Source organism: Eucalyptus grandis, chromosome 1 (genome assembly GCF_016545825.1).
Source record: "Eucalyptus grandis isolate ANBG69807.140 chromosome 1, ASM1654582v1, whole genome shotgun sequence".
In the NCBI taxonomy this organism is placed as follows: Eukaryota; Viridiplantae; Streptophyta; class Magnoliopsida; order Myrtales; family Myrtaceae; genus Eucalyptus; species Eucalyptus grandis.
In genome coordinates, this window is record NC_052612.1 from 52,765,527 (window position 1) to 52,785,830 (window position 20,304).

Consider the following 20,304-nt stretch of genomic DNA (forward strand, 5'->3'; position numbering starts at 1 on the left):
GAATTGAATAAATAAAGCATACTAATTTCATTGATAGTTTGTACAATATAAATAGAGAGATATCATTCCATTTTGAGAGAGTTGAAAAAGCACTATCTCGTTGAAAGGTTCTATACATCTGTCCTTTCTCACATTTTTTTTATTTTTTTATTATTTGAGGTGAATTCGAAATTAGAGAAAAATATTGTCACCTATACTTATGTTAGAATATGAATATAAAGATAAGAAATCTATCTATATGGAAATTTATAAAACTGAATCGAGGAATAATTTCCAAATGGATGCTCTGCTTGATGTATTGTCTTCATGCTAATTTGTAGAAGATTATATTCTATAACCATGCTGATATCTTGCTACTTGACTTATTACTTCAATAGGGTTACATTGTTCAGCTTTATCTTCAAGTCATCAAATTTCGAGGAATAAAGAGTTGATCTTATAAAAAAAAAAAGACCGGCTACGAACATGTCATCAAATCTCCAGGCATAAGCTCCGATCGTAATTTAAGCATAGCAGGAGAAGCCTGCAACATAGTTGCTGGTCATACTGCCACCAAACTTTTGAGATCGAAGAGCCACCTCTTTCACCCTCTTAATAACTGCTATCATTTCAGATGAGCTGTTTAGCTACGTGGATAGAAAAGCAGCAAAAGAGAAGCAGTTGTAGATGCATTAAAATTTATGTTGTGCAGTGAACTTTTCTTACAAACAGGATGAACTAGATATTATTAGTGCAGACCATCGCAGTCTTCATTGCTCAAACCATTACTGGCAGAGCTCCTGTAGAGTACAAATTTCCAAGGTTCTTCCCGTTCTCAACTACAACAAAAATTACAAGGACCAAAGACAGATTGAAAAACAATAAAGTTGATAGGAATTAGTTACCAATGAGCCACTTGATACATCCTTCTCGTAATGTCTCATATCCTCATTTCATCAGCCTATGCACAGTATTTTGTCATCAGATTCTTCTCTGATGCTGTGATAACCCAACGTCAAAAAGCTTCAGGAATTGCCAGCGTTCACTGTCATTTACAACACATTCAGTAGAAGAAGCAACATCTCCGGTTCACCCTGCACAGCGGCATTGCTGGATTGCTTCTACTGACTCAGCTCAAGACATCACAGAGCAGAGCCTCGAATGGGTGAATGTGTAGGAAAAAGGTTATTAGTAGCATTTAACTCGAAACCTTAATCATCTCCACTTCACCGTCACTGTAATCCCCCCAACATTTGATGGGTTTCTCATGATCGATTGCTATGTCGTTGCCCATCTCTTTGGTCTTCACAGAATCTTGAGTATCTGAGATATCATCTTTAGTCTTTCCCTCAGTCTCATGAGGAGTGTCCTCATGGCATGGCAAGTGATTTTCTGGCGCTGTTTCTTCAGTGGAGTGCTTCTCAACTACTACTTCTGCAGATGACTGTTCCACCGTAACAACTTCAACTTTATTTTCACCAACCGCCTCAGCAGCCATATCTATTGGTGATTCCACCGGACTAACTGCAGATGCAATGGAGTCATTTTGAGCAGTGACTGGAAGACCAGTGGCTGATGCTGGATATCCATTTGGAGGCGAGGGAATACCATTTGGTGACAGAGGAAAACCGTTAGGAGACAGTGGGATACCATTTGTTGAAGAAACCATATACCCATTAGGGGATACTGGATAGCCATTGGGAACCCAGGGTTGGCCAGGCACAAACTCAGCTGCATGTGGGTTCATTATTCTTGGAGGACTAAAGTGGTTCCCATCTCCAGCATGTTCGCCATTATGGAAGCCAGGTTTGTTACGGGAGACCCGATTTCCAGACCTATTATAGCCACCAGATAGCCTAGGACCATATGGGACCCTTGCTGTTGCGGAGTGATGAGGTGACCTACGGACAGGAGTGAGTATCGGAGGAACATTCAATGGTGGAGGCAAGATTCCTCCATGATCTTTGAGCCCCTGAACCGAAACAGAGCCAAAAAGTGGAGCAGTAGAAGGATTAAAGGGTGGTGCAGATGCAGAGAGTTTCTTGGTCATCTCCTTTCCAGTATCAGTTTCATCTTGCTTTCCTGCTTCAGCTGCTGAGGGCTTACCACTTATATCACCATTCGGACAATCATGCGGGTTTTTGTTTTCCTCAACCACCACTTCTTTGGTAGTGGATGCACTTTTCTCTTGCGATGAGCATGCATTTTCAACAGGAACTTGTGAAAGATCTACATCAGAGGAAGTAGTTGGGCCATCAGGTACTATTCGTGATGCATCATTTTTTAAACCAATCGCATCTGAATCTGTTGAGCTATCAGCTGCATCAGTTTCTGAAGCCAGAACACTGCTACCTTGTTGATGTTCTAGATAAGCGGCACCTTCAACCTCCACTGCCACAGCCTTTTCAACTGTTTGTGGAATGGTGGTATCCATGGCTTCCTCTGTGGCTCCTTCCTCTAATTTTTCTTTCTCTTCATTTGAAGCATTTTTTGTTATCTCAGCATCTAGACACTTATTCTCTGCAGCTTCTTTTTTAAGTTCCTGATCATCTACATCTTGAGATACAGGTGCCTCATTTAGAGCCAACTCTGCTGCAGCTGTGTCTTCGGAATTCTTTTCTTTGGGCAACTGTTCTGCAACTGCCTTCACTATAGATCCAGGTGGAGCCAGAGCAACTTCCTTATAGGAGAAAAGCTTCCCAGTAGCCTGAACACTGATTGGACAAGATAAGGAAGACGTCTTAGTAGCTTGTTCACCTGGGGCTGGGCTAGCAGGTGCAGACTTGGGGTTGGGAGTCCAACTGGATGAGGCGGTAGAACTATTGACCTTCGGACTGAAGCTTGCACTTTTCGCAAACTTCTTTGTAGCAGGCATGGATGGCACAATTGAGGTGGCCGATTCATTAGTGCTGATTTTTGATGGTGCAGTATTATTGGATTTCACACGGTATTTTGAAGACTGTGATACATTTGTGAAGTTAGTGTTCAGTTTTGCCAGGCTTGGCCTTCTCGAACTAGAAGACCTACGAGCGCCGGGTGAGCGGCCTTTAGGGATGGCCTCCTGCCACCCTTCATCTGAAGTGTCGTCGTGTACTGGTTCATTACTGATGCCCATTATCAATTGACCTGGTAAAGAAGGATCTTCCTTCTCATTTGTAGCCTTGGGATGTTCAGCTTTGTTTTCCTTATCACTTGAGTTCTCTACATGAGGATCATTCGGCGATAAGGTTTCATCTGTCTGATAATCCTCTGATGCATCCCAGTTCTGGTCAACTTTTTTCACCTGCAGCAAAATTATCAATTAAACCAAGAGTAGCAAAGACATTTATGGGAGAGTAGATATATAAAAGCTGGTTCTGACCTTAGCACGAGCCTTTTTCTGGGCATCCCTCGCTTTCATGTCTGCATCTGGAGCTATGAAATCAAGGAGGTCTGACACACTGAGTCAAAAGAGAGAACATCACATTATTGCTTTATCATACAATACTGGCAGCATCATAAAGAAGAAGCTATAAATTCTAGAGTTCTTTGACTCGACATTTAGACATATATCTCACATTGTATTCTATAGCTTAATCTTTTGGAGTAACCGGTCAAGCAGATAACTTTATCTTGGTATCAGAGCCAAAGATCTTGAGTTTAATTCCTCACATCCCCTTGTATCCTTTCTTGGATTTTCCCTCCATTATGCACAGTGGGCTTAAATAACTCTTCTACTTACACATACCGTGTTTGCATTCTTGAGGCCTTTGTGTGAGGAGTGACCAGACTTCATGCCATACTCTAATAGCTTAAACTTTGGTAATATACAGTCGGGCACAGAACTTTCATGCGAAATGGAAAGTCAGCAAATTATAAAGGAAAAACCATGGACACAGATTAGGTTATCAACATTATGAATTTCAAAAGGGGAAGCAAAATCATTTCAGGTTAAAAATGGGGAACCATAGATTTTAAAAGAAAACAATGCCAATCACATTTTATGAGCATCTATTCATTCAGCACTAATAAGTTTTGGCCAGAACAGTGATCAGTATACTCACAAAAGAACAGTGAAAAGAATAGCGAGGCCATGTGCTTGGTTATAGGGAAGACATAAATTTTCCACACAATTTTACCAACACAAACTTTATCACTTCTCTTATCTGGTCAGAAAAAAGATGAGAAGTATAGGATGGACACAGATGCAAGAGGTTGATACCTCAAATGACCTTTACTGGAGATTGAGGCATCCGGCTTTGGTGTACCATTGCGAGCAGCTTCTTGCTGCTCTAGAGCCTTCGATTCAAAATACTCAAGCCATGCAGCCGCATCCTAGAATTTCATTGATTTATCAACTCAACAACTACGAATATCAAATAATACAAGACAGGGATTTCTCATTATAAAGTTGGCGGTACCTGTGTACGTAGATCCTCTGATCCAAGTTTGGCCTGCAGTATCTGTAAGGTAGTTTGTTCATGCTGAACACTCAAGGAGTAGGCCTCCATCAGAGAGAGAGCAATTGCAATGGCGTGATAGCTAGCAGCAGTCTGGAAGGGAAATAACAAAGGCAAAAAAGGACGGTCATGTTATTGTCACAATCTGCCAAAACTTTCCTGTTGAAACGAATTTTCAATGGGTTACTGGACAAGCTCATTAACACTGATGATAGAGAGATTAGTGGTGAGTTGGTTCGGCATAGCAGTTTTAAACCTTCTGCTCCTAATACTACAGCACACAACTATTGCTAGAAGACCTTGTCAATGTTGACCGCCCAAGTGTCAACTACAATGATTTGTTCATTAAGAAGGTCCAAAATTGGAGTCCAAGTAGAAACTAAAATCTTCACCCCCATTCTTTCAAGGGATGAGCACACTATAAGTCTTAAAACTTGTCATGAAAATGCAATTGAGTCTTAAAACTTTCAAAAGTGCAATTAAATCCTAAAACTTGTCATAAAAGTGTAATTGAGTCATAAAACTTTCAAAAAGTGGGATCGAGTCCTATAACATGTCATGAAAGTGCAATCGAATCCTAAAATTTTCAAAAAGTGCAATCAACGGAAGGACTTGATTGAATTAATTTGATAAGTTTCAGGACTTGATTGCACTTTTTAAAAGTTCTAGAACTCAATGGACTTAATTGTACTTTTTGAAAGTTTTAAGACTCAATTGCACTTTTATGACAAGTTTTAGAACTTCCAATACATTTATCCCTTCTTCCAATAAAATAAAGTTTTTCCCAAAATGCCACTAGCAAGTGAATTTCAAATTATTTATCGAGGGAGTTGGGTGGCACGGGGGCAGGGGGAGGGTGGGAAGAGAGAGAGAGACCTGTATATGATCAGCTCCAAGAAGTCTTTGGTTGCACTTTAGAGCCTCATGGAGGTACCTAAGGGCAACGTGAACATTTCCCAGACCTTCTTCCATCATTGCTACGTTGATGTAGGTGGCGGCAGTATTTGGATGAGATGGACCGCAGGTTAAGTGCAACAGATACAAAGCACGATTCACGTACCTAGAGTAATGAAGGTTCGACTCAAAAGTTATAACATTAACTTTAACATAGTCAGACAATGGTCATATGGTTTCATTTAAATGGATTCTCTCCGGCGTCCATTATTCTAAGGAAAATATATCTTATTGCAGAGGAATGGGAAAGGAAAAAGAGATAAAGCCCTTAACTAAAGCTTATCTTGTTTAGAATGTAGGTTAGATATTCTGGGAAAAGAAAGTAGAAGCATACTTCAAAGCCAACTCTGTGTGTTGAAGCCGATAGTAGAACACAGCGAGGTCCCCATAACTCTTCATGGTATCAGGATGATCAAGACCGAGCTCCCTCTCATTAATATCCAATGCTTTCTGTTGATAGATGGTTGCCTATTCAAGGTAGAAGATTGATAAGTTCATAAGAAACGACATGCTATTAAAGCAATCTATTAGACAAGAATCAAACCTTCCACCACAGACAGTATGTCTCATCTCAAAAAAGTATTACTAAGTGAAGAAAAAAAATGTAGAGAGTATAGGTAGCAATTATCAAATCTTTGTAGTAGCAAATTCTTACAGAAAAAACTAATCCTCTTTCACCCGAACAGCGATCAGATTTACATCTTTTAAATCCAAACAGTTAAAAGTACAAGGTCTCGGAAAGAAATAAATGAAATATCTGTCAGTTTGTTACCTAGCCAAAAAGTCTCTTTCCATCAATTACCACCTTATTCAACATATTGAAAGAATCTCTCTTTTTTCCCTTTGTCAATGTCTAGTAAAGCAGTGGGACTTCAAACAGATCAGTGCCCTCACCAAAATTTAGCTCTGTTTTTTTTCCCAGAACCACTTTCAATACTTTCATACCAAACTTGAAATCTATTTGATTCTTGACTGTAAGATAGATGCAAAATGTGTAACCAAGAATGCTGCACAGTAACTCAAGATGTCAACAATAACTCACTAGAATGAAGGTGATTGTTATGCTGTCGATTTAGCTGTTTCTGTGTGGAATGTTCATTCACTTGAATAAATGAGTAGTTGGTTCTGATGAGAATCCGCCTAACTAAGATGAAGTGTGGATAGTCTAAATTTGATGCATAATTATTCGATAACAATATTGATATCCCAGTTTGTGATGACGTGGTTCATATCAGATCATAGATATCTAGAGGTGAACTCTTCATCTGGTTGGGTACTTAATAATGCACATACCTGATTAAAATCACCAGTATGGTAGAGCACCACAGCCAGAAGACTATACGCTCCTGCTGTCATTCGATGATAAGGACCACATACAGACACCAGCTTCGACAGTGCCTTCATTTTTCAATTAAAAAATCGTCAGCTCCAATGCAGATAAGTTTACAATATGATGCCAGAAAAAGAGCAGTCACTCACCTTAGTACCATAATTGACAGCATCCTCCAGTTTTCCTTTGTCCAAGGAAGTCTTGGATGATTCTAGCAGAGTCCGTCCATCCGCAGATGAACAAGCAACATGCTGCAGGAACCAGTCAAAATCCAAATAAGATCCTAAAAATAATTACCAATTAATCTTGAATGAAAAAAAAACTACTTGTTTGTCACCTTATAAACAGGAACCATGCTTATGATATCCGATATCCTAAATGGCAAAGGTGACTCCACATCATAGTCCCTTGGAACAAGCTCTAGTCCAACCTGTTGCAAGATTGCTTCAATTACATACGTGCACGAGCAATACCATGAGATCCAAAAGAAACTTGAGTAAGAGGGCATGTTATCATACTTTGTGGCACAATCCACGAAGAATAGCAAACTTCCTGAGATCCTGGCAGCTCTCTTGTTTCCATCGCCAGTTAAACCTTTTAAAAAGGAAGCCTTCCACCCATTTCCATTTTAGCTCATCATCACTGAGAGTGTCTGTGTCAGCATTTTCACTTGATGGTGAGCCTAGCAGTATATTTAGACATGAAGCAACTGAAGTAGCCACATCAGCAACATTTTCAACGGCGGCCACAACGGCTTGTAGGATATGCTTGTATGCTCGAACAACCATCTCATGTATACAGAGTGACTGCACATGAGGAAGCTTATCGGCAAGTTCAACCTAGCACGATGCAGGAAATGAATCAGAGTGTTAGGCTCCACAGTGTAAGTTCTCCAACAGCTTTCGTTTATGTAAAACATGCACAATCAGTCAGTAAAACCTTCATGTCCTTTTTTGGGCCAGAAGGTAAAGCCAGATTGACTGGGGTAACTTAGATAGAAAACGTTCCTATCCATTCAGCTAATTAAATAACATGACATCAAAAGATAGCAAATTTTGAAGTGTCTCTCGATCCCTTGCACATAGAAAAAAAAAAAAAATCTACAGGACTTCTGTCGAGGACATTTGTTAAATGAGCATAAGATGTAAACGTGAATTTACAAAAAAAAATTAAAAGAATGGTATTGATTTGGTTACCACACGGCCCAAGGAGCACATTTGCAATCCTCTGGTGTGCATAAAATCAGTCAATGTCCTCCCATCGACTGGTGAAAGCTCAAGGGAACCAAAATCTGCCACCTAAGAAAATAGAGAGATACCAATCAACCATTATGAATATGTTTATATATATATTGAAGAATTCCAGTCCAGAAAGCAATTTACCAGCTTTGGAAGGGCAGTATCAGCATAATATTTGTGTGCCATTTCAATCAACTCATCTGGCGACTGCAAGAATAACCACAGAAAAATTGAATGCACGTGTATAAGGTGAAGGAGATGAAGCTTTTTCACCATGCACATGTATTAGAGGATGGCACGGCTTGACACATAAAGCATTTCAGATTATCTGGTCTTCAGGGAATAAATTGGACAAAAGAGCTGAAAAAAAGTCGGACACGTTAAATAGAACGGTCCTTGCATTAAACAAACCTTAAGGTGCAGACCAGTTTCTGATTCTTTAAGACGCAAATATGCTGCCTCAGGAAGCAGCCTTTTCCACATAATTTCTTTTTCTTCCTCTTGTTTCTCTAGTTCCTTCGGATTGATGCTGTTTGATTTGTTGTCGGTGTCATTGTTGCTGCTAATAGGAGCTTCCTTTCCAAGTTCAGAGTTGCTGGTCCTGACATCAGTCTTTTTCTTTATTTCCTTAAGCAGGCCACCCTGCTTACCTAGACCTTTAACTGCTGGCTCAAGCTTAGCTTCTTCGGTGCTTTTAGCATCATTTTTTCCAGAAGCCTGATTTTGCAAATGTTGAACCCAACATGCCCCTAATTCCCATCTGATAGATCTGGTGCATTTAGTGGGCTCTTCCTGCAACTTCAACAAACTTTCCCTTAAGACCTTCCTTACCAGAGACCTTGCAGAGCGTAAATTTTCAGAATCTGAACTTTGTGTCCGTAGAACAGTGCTGGATGACTGAGGTGAGGATGACTTGTGCAGAAGCATCCGCAGGCTGATGGTCAAAGTTGAAATGAGCACCCCGGTCAATAACTGAGAAAACTATCAAGATGTTTAAGCAGTACACAACAAAAATTATGTACTGACCTATTGACATTTAAGGCATTTGCCCCTCCTTCAGGATGGTCTTCAATGTCAATGTCCTGAGGAATTGCGTTTCCCTCCCAATCTACCTCAGCTGAGACTTTAACAATTGCTGTATAGCCACAATGCCTAACCACCACAACACCTAAAGTAGAAGTGTCCTACAAAAAAAAAAAAAAAAAAAAAGACTTGCAAATTAATATATGATCCACTACATAAAGAAATTACATTTTCAAATTGCATGCCCCATGTCAGAGGAAACATTCAGCTACTCACATGTACTGTAGCACTCTCATCAGCAGTTATGCCCTTAAGTAAGTTTCTCTGAGCAAGGTCGTCTTGAGATATGCCAAGGACCTGACTCCCATCATTTTTACAGTCCAGCTTCAAACTTGCATCAGGGATGTCCTTAGTCACCTTAATAACTAAATCCCCAACTTTTTCTTCATGCGACATTGAAACAATCGGATCAGATGTGAAGCAATTATTTGCATCAATGAGGTGCTTGATTGCCGTGACGGCTTTAAAAACAGAAATGTCGACAAAGAGACTATGAAGCAAAAATGCTTTGCGATCACGGATTTGCCTCTCCTCTGATGTTTTACAGGGCATTGCCGCCAAAATGGCAAACTCTTTTCCCCAGGGTCTGTAATCATGTCTGCCATCTCGTCCATGACCACCACCATTTCCTCCCCAATTTTCATCTTCCACGGGAAGCGCTGGGAAGACTGAAGGATTATCAGCAACAACTGGAGGAACGACCCACGTGTTTGCTCGGAATCCATATGGAAGATTTCCAAACTAATATTGAACTCAGGTGAGTTTATTGTCTTGCGATGTCAATAATTACCAGAATTGCAAATTCAATACAATCAGATGTACGCACCTTATTGTGCTCTGTGAAAGCCTTCATGAGAGCTTTGTATGCCTGCAAGCATAGTATAATAAAAATGCTAAATAGGTGATGGCTACTTGCAAGTTTCTATGATCTGAGATGTTGAGTAACACCATAAGAAATGAGAAGAAAAACCAAATAATTAGAATATCAAAGAGGGCCAAACTGAGGGCAGAAAACAAAATTGACAGCAGAACACAGGCGCAAGATAGTTCATATGATTTCTAAGGCTTACCGCATCAAAAATCCTGCTATTCTGTTGAAGCAGACCAACCAAAGTATGACTTATAAGAATGCGTTTTCCGGCAGGATAAAACCCTTTCTTTGAAGCTACAACAGTCATTGGCTTCCCGCTGCAAATCCGCACCTGCATACACAGTTACAGCCAGAAATTCACTCCCAAGGAACGGAAATCTCAGAAGCTTATCGGCATAATCCATATATGATAGAAGTGGTGGAGTACAAGATAACTGGAAAGGAGTGAGGTCCTCACATCTATCTGGAAGAAATCATCTTCTGTCTTATCATCAAGGAATGGACGCGTTGATCTCCGGATGTCTACAGAAGAAGCCAAAGAAAATTATCAAAGAAAGCATCATCTACTTCAACGAGAACACGCAATTTCATCAAACCAAAGGGAAGAACTGGAAGACAAAATTAGAAAAGCTGAGACCACCAATGTCCCCCTCTCTTACTCAATAGTACTACATGACACCAAAAGACACCAAAACAAAGCACAAAGCATCATCCAGCCCCATCTCATTACCGAAAAGTTAAAGAGAAACACAGCGAAAAAAGAAAACTCACATTGAACCGGAGGCGTGAGATGTGAGACTGAGAAGAAATCATAGAACTGCCCAAGCCGGGGCGGCGGGCAGAGTGAGACCGCCGTATCCCCCTTGTCAGCCACCGCTGCCACTGCACCAGTTGGGTCGGTCTTCTTCTCGCCTCCCAGTTTGAGGCTCGGGTCGCAGCCGGCCGCTTCTCTCTCACCGACGTCGGGCCCAGGACCCTGAGACGCCGCGCCATCGCCCGGGTTGTTCGGCTTGGAGGCGGGGTCTTTGGCGGCGGGTCGAGCTTGGGCTTTCGGGGACGATGATGAAGAGGAGGAGGAGGAGGAGCCGAAGAAGGTGGTGCAGGCGACGATGTCGAGGAGCCTGCGGATGTGGGAGATCGCGAGCTCTTCGGTGTAGTCCTCTGCGAAGATTTCCAAAGAGACGAAGGGGAAAGGCGAGAGTGAGTGGGAAATTTTTGAATTCGCCAGCTTTTATAGTGGGCTCCCAATTTTTGCAATTTTCTTTTTTTTTTTTTAATCTTTTCTTGGTTCGAAATTGATTATTGCAATTTATTATCTAGAAAAAAATTTGCATTTGGAGAATCCAATAGTTAATCAGCATCAGGCTTTCTTCCCCTTATATAATTTTTAGAAAAATTGACAATCATTTTTTAAGTGTAATTATGATTTGGTTTATGCAATTTTCGAAATAAGGTTTTTTTTTTTTTCCGATTTCTCTATTTAAAAAAATCGATTTGTTGTGTTATAACGAAATGTTGTGTCCAAAGATAAACGACTTAAATGATCTATAGCTTGCTCTCGGCAATTTTTCGCTTTTTGCTTGTAATTTTCCAATTCAATTTTATAAAGCCAAAAAATTTACAGGAAAAAAGAATATGATCGTATGTGTTAGTTTTTCTATACTTTTGTAAGTATCAAGTGCTCCCCACTATATTAAAATAAATTTCTGAGTATTTGCAAAAATATGCAAAAAAAAAAAAAAGTGAAAAATAAAAGTCATTCGATTTAGCGTTACCTTCAACAATGGTAAGATGACAAGGCTTGAGGGGAAGAATGTCGGCCGAGTCCTTGAGCCTGGGCCCTCGAACCTGTATATATGATTGAAAATACTCATTAACACTCAAATAATTTATCTCATGGGGTTCATATAGTGTAAGTTAAATTCTAATTCTCAATATTTGATGTTTGACTAGTAACAAGTTTTGAAAAATACATAAATATCTTAAATATTGATTTTTTTTCGGGAAGCTAAACAAAACCCCCCAAAAGATAATTTTTTTTTTTCTAAACACATATGGTCTACTATCACCAAAAAAAAGAAGTTGCTCTTTTTTATTTTTTTTTAACTTCCAGCCAAAAAAATGGGGGAATGCAGACATGCTAACCCTAAAACCTAAGGAAAAAAACACAGCATGTGGCGACATTATTGTAATAAATGGCAAATGGAACCCACCTCAAAAACCTAAAAATTGTTCAGAAGCAGACGAAAGAAGACGAGGCGCAGAGAAGAAGAGAGCGCTTGGCTGTAATGCAATGGAACGTACCTCGTGAGATAGGGAGAAATTGGTCAGATGACACGTCTCGACGTGAACCGCTAAAAGCTTGCGCACGTCCAGGATCCTGTCCGTAGATATGCCCTGTCGTCAATCCAACGAGAGTCCAACGTTAGTTTTCGGTTCATTTGCTTAGCTTTCCACATGAAGAAAGCCATGCCCGTACCCCACTTATTGAACTGTTCACTCGGGCTAAAAAATAAAACATCCTTGCACAAGCTGCTGCTGCTGCTGCAGACCAGTCACTGTAAAACTGTACAATGATGATGACAACATGGGTCCCGTTTCGCCGAACTTGCTTTTTGTGATTCTTGAATCGTGATTAGTTTCGTTACGCTAAGACGGGGCAAGAAATGCTATTATGCTTGCCGATGGAATATAGCTTTCATCTTACTAAGAGAAGTTTACTTTGTTTCGAAGCAAATTATCGAAGAACTTAGCTTATCTTGAGCAAGTAGCAAAAGTTTCGTGTCGAAGTATCGCCTCTCGCACTTATCGTTGTGTTTTAGGTACGTGCGCATATAAGTGAGGTCGCTGAATTAGGCATATGGTGGCGACTGATGTCGCATCGCTGTCAGAAACCACGACAGTCTCCCACGTTACCAAAGACAGTGGCGTTGACGCTTTGCTAATTAGGACACAGCAGCGTGAGGAAAAGTTCAGACCTTGAGCGTCACTTGCGAGTCATCTGGTGTCTCCACAGTAATCTCCACCACAGTGGGCAAAACTGCACAGTTTAGTACCGCAGAATCATTTAAAGTTGCTGAATCAAACGGGTATCTAAAAGACTCGCAAGCAGACAAAGCTGGGTTAGGAAGGGAGCTAGGAAAACATTTTCTTTTGAACAATTTTCTAGAAGTCCAAGTAAGGTTGACATGCCAGAATCTTAATTGAGCTCACTGCTCACAATCGGGGTACTAAGTTAGCCTCGGTTGGAAGTAATACCGTAAGGTGTGCTATACCTGCCTACCCGAAGTAGCCAGAATCAAAATCCTGACTGATGTCTACCTTCCTTCACTACTATAAGACTCCTTAATTTTATGTTTATTTTTGTCTTCCCGAGAAAGAGAGAAGAAATATAAAAGTGACATTGCGGGATCTCCCAGATGGATCTCCCGCGCCTATTTCTTCCCATAAGCCTTTTAAAGACTTGCCCAACATTAAACTTTAGTGCTGAAATAATCTTGTTTTACTTCTCTCTTTCAGGCAGTTGCTAAACTATGTGATGAAGTGGAAAATATATTTAAAAAATAAAAGAATCAAGTATCAAAAGAACGAGGAAATGAAATGCAGAGTAGATAGGGGGTAATAGAACAGAAAGTAACAATGCAAAACGGACCTTTCTCTTCCTTCTTCTTCTTCTCTCCTTTGGCTTTGTGTGGTCTTGCTCTGCCTGCTTTGGGAGCCATTTCGCATCCGGGGGGAGATTGAATTCACTGCTGGACTGGTTCTAGGACTTTCCTCCAATCGGTCCTCCCGAGCGACGGTGATAACTATGGAATTCAGATTGAACTTATCGTATCCACAGCTCCAAGCTGCATGCGAAAGGAGCTCGAAGGAAGAGAAGAGAAAAGAAAAGAATCTCTGCCCGAAAATCTCGGACGCTATTCGCTTCTGCTAAAGAAAGAGGAACGGGAATCCGCTCTCTCTTTGCGCTCCAAAGTCCCAATTCAAGAACTCTGTTTTCTGGGGAATACAGCTCGAACCCAGGTACCGATTCCAATGCAAATAACAAAAGAGAGGGACAAAACAGAACTTTTTTTTTTATCTCAGCAGCTCGAAGGAAGCAGGAGGAACGGATACAGAAGAAAGAACCCAGTCAAGTAGCCATATTTCTTGTATTTGCCTCGGTGCAGCAAGCGCCTTTACATGTGAAAGAAGACATGGATGGCTAGAGAAAGTGACGCCGCATTGAGTAGAATTGGAATGAATTGAATGAAGTGCGGGAGGTGGGCGACGATGTCCTTCGAAGGGTGTGTGTGTGTGTTTTAAAGACCGCGAAAGAGAAAAGCTGGGGACAGGGTACGAGATATAGAGAGAGAGAGAGTTACGAGAGGGAGCGAAGATGTTGTCTCGCAGGAGGATTATAGAGAGAGAGAGAGAGAGAGAGAGAGATGGGGGATAGGATAAGGTGAGCCAAAGGCCAAGGAGAGCTCGCATGAGCAACGCGCGCGCACGGAACGAGAGAGAAGACGCTCAGCGATTTGAGGCCTCTCGTTTCTTTGCTTTCTTCACCCTCGACGACGCCTCATCGCCTCCTCCTCTCCCCCTCTATCTTCTGCCAGATTTGTAGGCCTGTCATTGGAAAGCAGAACCGATGATGACCTCGGCTTGGATTTGCTCTCCGGGCCCTCTCTAGCCACCTCACACGTGGCCTCCGATACTACCGTTCGGTGATTTCCCAGTCTTACCCGGAGGTAAGTGTCGTCTAAACCCCTCTCGACTTACGGTAGCATGACCGACAAAAGTACCTTAGTCTATGCGAAGAAAATAGCCCTCCGGCACGATGATAAAAGTCTTTATAGACCTCCCTACCCCAGAAGGAGAGGGGTCCCGAACATGGCCCCTTGCCGCCTAATTCATCGCACCGTTTATGACACCGGCTTCGCGGCGGTACCTTCATCTCGAGATTCATCCCTCCATGTGCGTTTCTGTAATTAGCATGTGTTTGTACTGGACAGAGGTTAAAAAGATCGTTACCTAGTGTTTGGTATTCCACAAATAAAAAAAAAAGAAGGGAGAATTCAATCACCTATGAACAATCGTCCTGGACCTAAGCATGTCCTTAAAAGGGAGATATTTTTTTTTGTTTGAACTCTAAGATGTAAAATTTCGGGGAGATATTATCACCTATGCAAATTCCCACCCATGCAAAGAAGAAAAAATTAATCTTAGGGAGGAAGGTAGACTCTCCGTCTCTTCTTGGTAAGAGGCTACCATTGAGTAGGTAGGTATAATAGTTTCGCCTGCCTATAGAGATGAGGTGGAATTCGAAAGAATTCTTGCTGGGTCGACCTATATTTCGCATAATATCAATTTAACCGATTTGTCAACTCAATATGCTCAGTTGAGTTGACATTGTGTTCTCATTATGTTTTCATTAAGGAGCTTCTGCTATGAATATTGAGTACTTTTACCAATCACCTGAATAGAAATGTTTAACACGTTTGTGTTATTTTTTGAACACGCCCAAAAAAAAAAACGTTTTTGATTTTTTATTTATTTTCATCTAGGTGGTGGGCGATTAAATTTTTAATTTTTTTTTCCCCAGTAGTGCTTGCAATAAGTGTCCTCTCCAAAAGACCCCTTACTGTGGTGGGGGGGTGACGTACATGCCACCTTCTCTTCTGTGCATCTCCAAAAACGCAGCACTCTTGTCTGAAAATATGGAACGTGTGGGGACTCGGCACTTTCCGGGCACACACTCGATTTACCGTACAATCTTTACGACGTGTGGTAAGGCGTCGTCAGAAATGGTGACGGGATTACGACGCTCCGGTCCATCGGCGATCGAGTCCAGGGCGTCGTAGCGTCGTGAATGTGTGGTACAATCATACGTTGAAAATCTCTTCGCTCGTGATTCTGAAGAGAGATACTTGGGAGGGTGTTTTCATGCCGGTGTGCTCTGTTCCGTTGATTATGTCTAAGAAATTGAAGACTTGTATTGATTTTTTTTTTCAACTCCGCAAAATCTTACGGAAATTTTTCGAGGAGATTTATAATATGTATAAAATAATCCGATTGTGACGATTTAATACGTTTGGATTGCTCCATATGCATGAAGTACATACACATGTGAAACGAGACAACAAATTTTATTAGGTCCATCTAATAATACTAGAAAGTAAGCGGCTACTATTAGTCTCGGATCATTATATTGGGAGAGAATTCAATTACATAATTAGCTCAAAGCCCAAGTATCCCCGTCTATCTAGGGATGTTTGGCTCTCGATCCAATCCAATCCCATCTAGGAATCGAGAATCAGACCACTTGATCCTAGAACTAGTAGACACCGAGCTTGTCAGCCACGGGAGGGTTTGGTTGGGAGGCCAACCACTAGGCGAGGGGGAGGCGGAGGGCCGAAGCGACCGACCGATGTCGCAAACGTTGTTTACGCTAGACGAGAGTTTGGGGTGAGGAGGGAAGGGAAGGACGAGGGTCTGGTCGGAGGTATGAGTGGGGCGGGAGAGGGTTAAGGAGAGGGATGTTCTTGGGAGTGATCAACACGGCGAGGGCGAATCCTTAGAGGGAGGAGCTGGTGGGTGAGGTCCAGGTGCAAAAGCATGTGGCCCTGTGCTAGGAAGGGGAATGGCAGTACAATGTGGAAGTGGAGACTCCACGGACATGAAGAAGATGAAGAAAAGATGTTCATCTTGATTTCTTTATAAAAAAAATCGATTCAGTCATATTCTCACTCTGAAATTGGGAATCAAACTACCCTTCACTGGTTCCAATTTTATGGAATCAAGAACCGAATCGATGCCTTTGATAATCGTCTAGAAACCGATCGGTTCAGTCTAGTTTGGGTGGTGTTCTCGTTGCACACCCCTATATCCATCAACAATGGTATATTAATTATTTATACACCTTCAATGGACTTAATAAAAAAAAATTTGCATCCCATTCTTTGAGGATTTTCCAATAAGAGTGAAAGGAAAAAGAGGATAATTTCCAACAACGCCTAATAACTCATTCAATTTTCCTGGGAAAGAAAAGGCAAATCTCACTTTTCCTTTGATGTTCAAAGGCAAGTTGAATAATTATCTTAAGTTATGACGAATAATGAGAGGAATTACAAACGAAAGTATATGTCACTATTTGTATGGATAAGTGCACTTAAAGTATTAAAACTTGTTATAAAAGTGTAATTGAGTCATAAAACTTTTTAAAAGTGTGATCAAATTATAAAACTTGTTATGAAAATGCAATTAAATTCTAAAACTTTCAAAAAGTGTTATCAATAGAAGAATTTGATTTGATCAATTTGATAAATTTTAAGACTTTGATGGAACTTTTTGAAAATTTTAGGATTTTATTGCACTTTTGTAACAAATTTTAAGAGTTAATTACACTTTCCGAAAGTATTAGAACTAAATTGCAATTTTATGACAAGTTTTAGGACTTCTATTGTACTTATCATATATTTGTATATTTGAAAAGAGTCTCGTGTTACAAATCAAGTGAAGTCAAATTACTCAAACCGTAAAATTTGGAAAAAAAAAAAAAGGATAGAAAAAGGGAACCTAGAAAAGGAAAACCATAACCGAATAAAGCACCGGCAAACATATTTTTATCTTCCACAATATGTCAAGCGAGGCATCAAGCATTGTCACATGATGCATCATACCACGAGCCCGGTCTCATGAAAATCTTAATGGAAGAGTACTTGTGCGCCTTTTATACCTGTTTTGAGAAAAATATTTTCCACGAATTTACTGAATATATTTACTCGAGTGACTATGGAGTATGAGTTATATAGCTCGTTCCATGTGCGTGCACTCTATCTGAGGATGCTTTTTCAACAACAAAATACCTGCCGACAAACTTATATGACATGAGCAACATGATATGGTTTGGTCTCTCTATATTTTTTGTGCTGTCATTTCAATGTCAGTAGATTCCTAACTCAAGCATCACTGACCAAATGTCTTCTTAAATTCCTAAAATTGTGAATAGTGCTAATCACAGTAACTTTCTCTAGCGCATCTCCCTTTATTAAATTTTAATAAAGGTCCATAGATCAGGACCAAAAGAAATCAAGATCAGAAGTGGGAGGTTCTACACTAGCTTTCACCAGCGTGCCGGTCCTAGTTGTCGAGAAATCACCTCTTTTAGAATACCCATGATTCATCAATTTCCAACTAGAGGTTTCTCGGCCGAACAACGTGTCGCCTCCAACAAAACTACCATTCTCAAGCTTGAAAGGGAGTAAGTATCAATAAAGTATTTAATATATCGTATTTGTGACAATTCAATCATAAACCTTTTATTTGTGCTAATTTAATCCAAATTCTTTTGATTTAGAGTCAATTTAGTCATTTCGACTAATCTTGATTGAACATTGCTAGCATGGACATCGGACGTCTTACATGACACGGTCGACACTTACGTGAACTTTTCTAATAATATTTTAATTATTTTTGAACTTTTTTCTTTCTTTCTTTCGCTTTTCTCTCTTTTTTCTCCTCTTTCCTCCGAATGAGCATTGGTCAGCAAGGACTGGCCTTGCTTGGGCAAGAATGAGCATTCATGAGACTGCTCTCGTTGGATCTAGCAAGGCCAAGCGCACACCCAACAAGGATCAACCTCACCAGATTTGGCAAGTTGCCTTGGCCTATATGAGGTTTGGCCTAGCTAGTCCTCACCCAAGCCGGTGCAAAGCCCGATGAGGCTATCCTCACCTAGGCAACGCTTGACCTAACAAGATTTGGCAAGGAAAAAAAAAGAAAGAAAGGAAAATTATTAAAAAATTAAAAATAAATAAAATATTTCTAAAAACTTGTCCATGCTAGCATTAGCCATGCCACGTAGGCCAGTTAAAGAACACGTCAGCAGTATTCAGTTAAAATTAGTCCAAAAGACTAGATTGATTTTGGGTCAAAAGATTTACGATTAAATTAACACAATTAAAATATTTATGACAAAATTGTCATTAATGTTATAAGTTTAAGACATTTTTTACGGATTTCCCAGCTTGATAGACATATAGAGAGTGGTGCTTCTACTATCGTCAATATGGTTAAGCGGATATATTTAACCTGTCCGCGATTAGTATCGTAATTAGATGCTTGGACTTTCCGCTTCAAGAAGCGAGATCCCCAATTTGTAACTCCCACCCTCGTCAAATTTCTTGGGTCCATTCACTGGACTCACAGAATTATACGAGTTTTTCTAATGCAAAGGAAGGATCTTTTAATTGCATCACTTGCAAAACAAAAGGATTTGAAAAGAAACGTACCCTTTTACTATATACATCATGCAACATCACTTAGAATAATCACATGCATCATTATGTATATTCATCAACGGGAACAGGAAGTATCGATGCGAAGAAGTGTTATATTAAAATGGGTCATTTCGAAAAAATTGTGCAAGAATGGGACTACTAGCCTTTCTGAATCTTTACATACTCAAAAGGTGAATACATGTGGCCAAGGGCATGAACGAACACGATGGTCCACAACCAAATTCCATATGCTTGGCTCATTTTATCAAATGTGTAGACTTTCACTCAGCCGAGGTGTAATAATGCCATCTCCTCAACCAATTCGACTTGCAAGGAAAATGTGAAAAGGCCCCCCTTTCCTATCGCTGTCGACAATACGTTTGAGGGTAGATTTTCATCGCTTGAAGTGAGACAACCTTTCAGTCCTCCATTTGTCCTCATCTTTCAATTCGAAAAAGGGCAAAAGAAGACAACAAAAAAAGCTAGCACTTTTCCCACCGCTTCGAAGCCAAGCTACTTCTCCATAGGGCCGCCGTAGAGATCACCTCATCTCGGACTCGACGGCCGGCCCGTCCACGATTCCGGCGGGCTCGGACAAGAATTGGGTCTTCCTTGAATGGCCCAAATGCAATAGCTACTAACTAGCTATTTTATTCATGTGACATCCTTGCCAATCGACCACCCTGCTAGTGCTCTTGCATTGTTCCTTTCCCTTGACTTGCTTCATTCTCTTGGAAATGCTTCTTATGGATTACCGTTGACATTCTCCCTTGAACAGTCAAAACCACATTGGTTTGTCGGCTTGTGAGGCAATCCAGTGGGAATGGGAATTTGACTGTGCATTACGGAAAAACAATGATTCAACGTTATCCACATGTTGGCCCACGTAGATAAGAATCATGATAATAAAAGGCAACATTTATCCACGTGAGGGAAAAGAAAATTATTAGGTGATTTGTCTTTTTCGCCCCAAAAAAAAAAGAAAGGATACACAATTAATTGAGTACAATTTACTGCCATGATGCTATAATCCCCTAAAAGAGAAACGCATATTCTAATTAATCATGATAATAAGCTCTACACTTACCTCTACATGGAAACTATGCATCAAAGATATGCTATTATAAGGTAAATCTGTGGTGTGAATAAA

At 40.5% G+C, this 20,304-nt stretch overlaps 1 protein-coding gene across 1 annotated transcript; it reads right to left on the minus strand.

Annotated features, from left to right (window-relative positions):
• Window positions 1–646: 646 nt before the first annotated feature.
• Window positions 647–14,437, minus strand: LOC104436015 (protein TSS). The gene is made up of 23 exons (XM_010048750.3): window positions 13,547–14,437; window positions 12,873–12,934; window positions 12,199–12,291; window positions 11,670–11,742; window positions 10,666–11,055; window positions 10,352–10,416; window positions 10,094–10,225; window positions 9,850–9,891; window positions 9,240–9,764; window positions 8,967–9,124; window positions 8,352–8,874; window positions 8,085–8,147; window positions 7,899–8,000; window positions 7,221–7,541; window positions 7,040–7,132; window positions 6,852–6,953; window positions 6,666–6,770; window positions 5,707–5,840; window positions 5,295–5,478; window positions 4,380–4,511; window positions 4,181–4,293; window positions 3,341–3,419; window positions 647–3,262 (listed from the first exon to the last, which is right to left on the minus strand). Exons 1-23 carry the CDS (start codon window positions 13,614–13,616, stop codon window positions 1,178–1,180), a joined length of 5,646 nt encoding a protein of 1,881 aa, XP_010047052.2. The 5' UTR covers window positions 13,617–14,437; the 3' UTR covers window positions 647–1,177.
• Between the last annotated feature and the right edge of the window lie 5,867 nt (window positions 14,438–20,304).

What these genes read in the sequence shown, in the direction of transcription:
- LOC104436015 (XM_010048750.3), bottom strand. Translation starts at nt 13,616, where the DNA reads ATGGCTCCCAAAGCAGGCAGAGCAAGACCACACAAAGCCAAAGGAGAG. An exon ending in ATAGCAGGATTTTTGATGCG is followed by an intron (nt 9,892 to 10,093) that starts GTAAGCCTTAGA and finishes CTATGCTTGCAG; the next exon opens with GCATACAAAGCTCTCATGAA. An exon ending in CTGTCAATTATGGTACTAAG is followed by an intron (nt 6,771 to 6,851) that starts GTGAGTGACTGC and finishes TGAAAAATGAAG; the next exon opens with GCACTGTCGAAGCTGGTGTC.